This window comes from Micromys minutus, assembly GCF_963924665.1.
Source record: "Micromys minutus genome assembly, chromosome: 16".
NCBI classification, from domain to species: Eukaryota; Metazoa; Chordata; class Mammalia; order Rodentia; family Muridae; genus Micromys; species Micromys minutus.
In genome coordinates, this window is record NC_137985.1 from 11,196,437 (window position 1) to 11,202,436 (window position 6,000).

The 6,000-nt window shown below is 46.6% G+C and overlaps 1 protein-coding gene across 1 annotated transcript in view; it reads left to right on the plus strand.

Annotated features, from left to right (window-relative positions):
* MRE11 (MRE11 homolog, double strand break repair nuclease) overlaps positions 1-2,792 on the plus strand; it is a 45,598-nt gene extending 42,806 nt beyond the window's left edge. Inside the window, exon 20 of the mRNA XM_080930394.1 lies at positions 1,787-2,792. Coding sequence (XP_080786520.1) covers positions 1,787-1,843 — 57 coding nt within the window. The 3' untranslated portion in view covers positions 1,844-2,792. The remainder of the gene's footprint in view (positions 1-1,786) is intronic.
* Positions 2,793-6,000: the final 3,208 nt, after the last annotated feature.

Sequence of the window (6,000 nt, forward strand, 5' to 3'; positions counted from 1 at the left end):
GGCCAGGCTTGCTGCTCCTCCACTGTGACCTCAGTCTGTTGAGTGATGACGTGCTGCTTCCAGGGAGGCAGCCCACGTCTGGATGTCCGTGGACGGTAGCGTCTGGATGTCCGTGGACGGTAGCGTCTGGATGTCCGTGGACGGTAGCGTCTGGATGTCCGTGGACGGTAGCGTCTGGATGTCCGTGGACGGTAGCGTCTGGATGTCCGTGGACGATAGCGTCTGGATGTCCGTGGATGATAGCGTCTGGATGTCCGTGGACGGTAGTGTCTGGATGTCCACGGGTGGTAGCATCTGGATGTCTGTGGATGGTAGCGTCTGGATGTCCGTGGACGGTAGCGTCTGGATGTCCATGGGTGGTAGCGTCTGGATGTCCGTGGATGGTAGCGCTGTGAAACTTGTATACCAAGGGCGACAGGGTGGCTTGCTGCGTGCTCACGTGAAAGCTGGGCACGGCCATATGGGTTCCAGGAGCTTAGGAGCAGATGCCCGGGAACAGAAAAGAGCACACACAGAAGAAAATGAAATGTGTGTGTGCTGCTTTGCATCTAACTAGAGAAGTGAAGGCACGTCATCAGTTTTCCTTTGCATGTCCTTAGTGAGGCCTGCCTTCGCAGTAAAGGCAGGTCAGCAAGACGGTTGACTCTGTGCTTCTCAGGATATCCATTTTTCACTAGTCAACTTCCTAAAGCACGAATTTGTTCAAGTCATTAGTCATGTCAAATACTTAATGGTCATTGTGTTTACTAACATCTTAATGGTAACAGTTTATAAAAGTATCTCTTAAATGCGTAGCTATAAAGCATAGTCTGTCCGGTCTGTCTGCCATCAGATGGAAAAGCAAGCTTTTTATAAGGCTGTTGTTTTTGCTTTATGACTGGGGTTTAGACCCTGGGCCTGGCACATGCTAGGTCAGCTCTCAGCCTCTGAGCTGTAGCTCCAGCCTTTTTCCTCTTCCCCAAGACAGGGCTCACACAGCTACCGAGCTTTGCGTTCATTCTGTAGCTCAAGCAGGCCTTGAACTTGTGATCTTTCGCCCACAGCCTTCCTAGAAGTTGGGGTGGCGTGCCTGTGATTCCAGACCTAGCTAGTAGTTTTTATCCTCATTAAATTTGTAGTTAATGTCTGTTCTTACCGTGCTTGTAGTCTACTTGCCGTCAGCGTGGGGACACTTGAAAGACTCCATCTACTGTTTTCTGCAAAAGGGAAAGACAGCTTTACTTAGCTCTTTTCTCCATCCGCCTGACACCGGTCTACTCTGTTGGGAAATGGGTGTCGGAAAACAAGAATCAGTCCTGAGGACCGTTCCCTATGACTGTCCTGTCTCTTGGCAGAATTTCCAAGAGGGCAAGCAGAATGATAAGTCTAAGTGAGGCCAGCAGGGCACTCAGTGGGTGAAGTTGGAGCCACGAGGCCCACAAAGGTGAATGGACTCCATGAAGTTGTACATGTAAGGGCGCATATATGCACAGTAATAGTAATAATAATAATAATATGAATGAGAAAACTTCACGGACAGAGTAGAAATAACTTGAATAGTTTCTGTCCTGGCTTTCCTACACCTCATGTGCTTTTATTAAGGTTTGTGACTGAGAAAAATGTATGCATTATATGTTATAGATTTTTACCCTGATGCACAAAGAACTGACTTGGGCATTTACATTTAACAGTTAAAAGGAATAGGTATGATAAATGTGACTTCCCTGATGCCATTTTAATAGTATTTTTTCTTGGTTCAAAGAGGATGACTGGTCACTGACGTAGCATAACGTTTGTGTCGTTTCAGGACGATGACGATGACCCTTTCATGAGCAGTAGTTGTCCAAGAAGAAATCAAAGATAATGTTGTTAATGGAACTTAAACACATCATGATGCAGGAAGAAATGAAAACAGCACATGCTGACTTTACAGCTGAAGATGTTCTAATGACTAAGGAGCCTGAAAAGTCTGGGTTTACAGTTTAAAGTACTGTTTCCTGAAGGTGACTCTCCTAAGCCTTCTCCTAGCCCAGTGATAAGGATTGCTGCTTCTCCTTAGCCTTTAGTCTGCTTGTTATTGTCTGGGGCTGCTCTAAGAATGTTAATTTCCTGACATAACTCTTTCCTGCTTGTAAGAACTTTGCTAAAATTCCATTGTTGAACGAAGATTAGAGAAAAGCCCTCCATTATTCATTTCATATTCATTCATTCATTATGATCAGAGACTGTCGGCCTGCACCACAGCAGAGCTGATGGGAAGCTGACAGACTGGGCTGCGTGTTGTCATTTCCTGTATCCCAGAAAGCAAGGCCTTCCCTCCTCTGTGGGGAGCAGCCGGAGCTCCCTGATTGTTATTAGTGTTTGGATTTCAGAGCTTGCTAGAGGACCATCTACTAGGACCAGAAGACCTTATATTTCAATTAGTATAGTTTTTGTTCCGAATGTTTTGGTTTTGATTCGTGTTGCAGCAGAGATTCAGATCCTGTTGCGCAGCCATCCGTCATTTCCTTGATCACTCTTTAATGACAAGCTCTTTCTCTCTCACACTTGTCAGGGAGCAAAAGTTAATAGGATTTTTCTGTTTTCTTAAAAAAATTGAAACTCTTTTTAAAGCAAAGCAGCCACCTGACCTTGTGGTTAGTTCAGGCTAACATACGAATACAGCTTCTGCCTGGAGTCAGGGCCAGGCCTCAGCCTGCAGCACTGCACCATGGCTTCGGTTGCTATACACAGCTCTTGAATACATGATCCCAAAACTGACTAGAACAGCAAGTTTATATTTTCTTACTTGTCTTAAGAAGGAAATAAAAATGTTATCCCTTCAGAGTTGAGTTAAATAATCTCATTGACTCTTCCAAACTCTAAAATCCTCTGCTGGTCTTTTCATTTTATAAAGCAAATGTGTTCAAACACTGGGAAAATCTGGATCCTTTTAAGCATAACAACATGATGTTCTTCCTCGATGTAGACGCCAGTGTTAAAAAGTGTGCATGACCATCAGACTGATTCTGTCTGGAACTTGTCAAGTTGGGGTACCAACAGTACCAGCAAGTCTTGGAAGTGGTCTGAGTTGGAATTACCATTCCATGCTAAGAAAGCTGCTTAGAATGAGCTCTGTGACTGAGCACAGGATTGTCAGCAGGGAGCAGTAACCACAGGACTGTGACATCCCTTCAGGCAGCTCTCCCCACCCCACCCCCACCTTTATCACATTACATCGGAAGTGTTCCCAGGGTTTGAGTGGAGATGGAGTGTGGGACCTAAGGGGTGGAGACTAGTGGGAGGTGGTACTCCTGATGCACTGAGTTGTGGCCAACATCAGGTGATGCCTTGTCTGGTGTGCGAGATGTTCCCAGTTGAGTGACCTCAGCTAGAATATGGAATGATGCTGGTAGCTGCTAGGGGAAGAAAGTCCTGGCAGTGTGGAAATTACCATGGGAGCAGCATGGAGCTGCTGTTGATTGAAGGTCATTGTGCAGTCAACTGTACCACAAAGCCTGGGCTTTGTTTAGGTACAGCAAAGTTCTGGTATTGGTTCTCTGGTGACAGTTTTCAAGCCTGTGGGTGTCAGCTGGATGGAGTCTTCCGACCTGGGACAAGTTGTTTTTCAGTGACAGGTTTCTGAAAGGGAGTACCACAGGGTCAGAAAGTAAGGAAGGTAGGAATGCTGGGCTCAGGAAGTCTTGCAAAGCTGTGTCTTTATGCCAAGCAAGTTTCTTTAGAGGTACATCCTACATGCAGTGTGCTGTGGGAAGTAGGACAGAAGCAGAAAGCTGTCACCCAGTAGGATAAAGTCACTGGGAAGCTAATCAAGCCATGTTGCACAGGAACCATGGGACATCTCAACGCCATCATAGACAAAGCACAAAGTGGCCTTGGAACTGACACATTAATTCAGTCTCTTCAAAGGGAAAATTAGGCCCTAGCCGCAGCCCAGACCTTGCCACGTGTGCCTTGGGTAAGGATACAGAACTGAGTCTCTTTGTTCTCTCCTGGGGCGTCTTGAGAATGCCTTGGATCCGCCTGGCTCCCAACAGCCTTCCAGATGATTTTTGAGCATCCCTTTGTGCTTAAGGATGTGATAGATCCATAATGAATGAAGCCCCTTGTCCTTTATGCTTCCCAAAGAGTCCATCTCTTCCTGGCACTGCATCCTGAGTGTACGTGGAGTACACTGCACCTTGCTGCTTACAAGTCAGGCCTCTAAACAGGCCAAGCTTAATTTAGGAACATGTGAAACTTATTTTTATAAACCTTTAAAATTGCTGATGACAATAACTAAAAAGGCCATGCCTTAAGCTATGAGTTCTCTTGGGCTTAGGGTTAGGGTTAGGGTTAGGGTTGGGTTAGGGTTAGGGTTGGGTTAGAGTTAGGGTTAGGGTTAGGGTTGTTAGGGTTAGGGTTGGGTTAGGGTTGGGTTAGGGTTAGGGTTAGGGTTAGAGTTAGGGTTAGGGTTAGGGTTGTTAGGGTTAGGGTTGGGTTAGGGTTAGGGTTGTTAGGGTTAGGGTTAGGGTTGGGTTAGGGTTAGGGTTAGGGTTTGGGTTGTTAGGGTTAGGGTTAGGGTTATGGTTGGGTTAGGGTTAGGGTTAGGGTAAGGTTTAGGGTTAGGGTTAGGGTTTGGGTTAGGGTTAGGGTTGGGTTAGGGTTAGGGTTGGGTTAGGGTTAGGGTTGGGTTAGGGTTAGGGTTGGGTTAGGGTTAGGGTTGGGTTAGGGTTGTTAGGGTTAGGGTTTGGGTTAGGGTTAGGGTTAGAATTAGGGTTAGGGTTAGGGTTGTTAGGGTTAGGGTTGTTGGGTTAGGGTTAGGTTTAGGATTAGGGTTAGGGTTAGGGTTGTTAGGGTTAGGGTTGTTAGGGTTAGGTTTAGGGTTAGGGTTGGTTAGGGTTAGGGTTAGGGTTGTTGTTAGGGTTAGGGTTAAGGTTAGGGTTGGTTAGGGTTAGGGTTAGGGTTGGTTAGGGTTAGGGTTGGGTTAGGGTTTGGGTTAGGGTTGGGTTAGGGTTAGGGTTGGGTTAGGGTTAGGGTTAGGGTTATTAGGGTTAGGGTTGTTAGGGTTAGGGTTGTTAGGGTTAGGGTTGTTAGGGTTAGGGTTAGGGTTAGGGTTGTTAGGGTTAGGGTTAGGGTTAGGGTTGTTGGTTAGGGTTAGGTTTAGGGTTAGGGTTGGGTTAGGGTTAGGGTTGGGTTAGGGTTAGGGTTGGGTTAGGATTAGGGTTGGGGTTAGGGTTAGGGTTTGTTTAGGGTTAGGGTTGGGTTCTGTTAGGGTTAGGGTTAGGGTTAAGGTTAGGGTTGGTTAGGGTTAGGGTTGGGTTAGGGTTAGGGTTAGGGTTGGTTAGGGTTAGGGTTAGGGTTGTTAGGGTTAGGGTCGTTAGGGTTAGGGTTAGGGTTAGGGTTCGGTTAGGGTTAGGTTTAGGGTTAGGGTTGGGTTAGGGTTAGGTTTGGGTTAGGGTTAGGGTTAGGGTTGTTAGGGTTAGGGTTAGGGTTATGATTGGGTTAGGGTTAGGGTTGATTTAGGGTTAGCGTTAGGGTTAGGGTTGGGTTAGGTTTAGGGTTAGGGTTAGGGTTGGGTTAGGGTTAGGGTTAGCGTTAGGGTTGGGTTAGGGTTACGGTTAGGGTTAGGGTTAGGGTTAGTGTTGGGTTAGGGTTAGGGTTAGGGTTTGGTTAGGGTTAGGGTTAGGGTTGTGTTAGGGTTAGGGGTAGGGTTAGGGTTAGGGTTGGGTTAGGGTTAGGGTTACGGTTAGGGTTAGGGTTGGGTTAGGGTTAGGGTTCGGGTTAGGGTTATGGTTAGGGTTAGGGTAAGGGTTAGGGTTAGGGTTGTTAGGGTTAGGGTTATTAGGGTTAGGGTCAGGGTCAGGGTCAGGGTCAGGGTCAGGGTCAGGGTCAGGGTCAGGGTTAGGGTTGAGCCACTGGGATGAGCTTATATTTGTGCAGTGATTGAGAAGCAAAGCTGTACTTGCCCTTGATATTGTGTATGCTGGGTATTTCTCCTGTTTCACCAATTACATAGAATGGTTCATTTGATATGTTTTA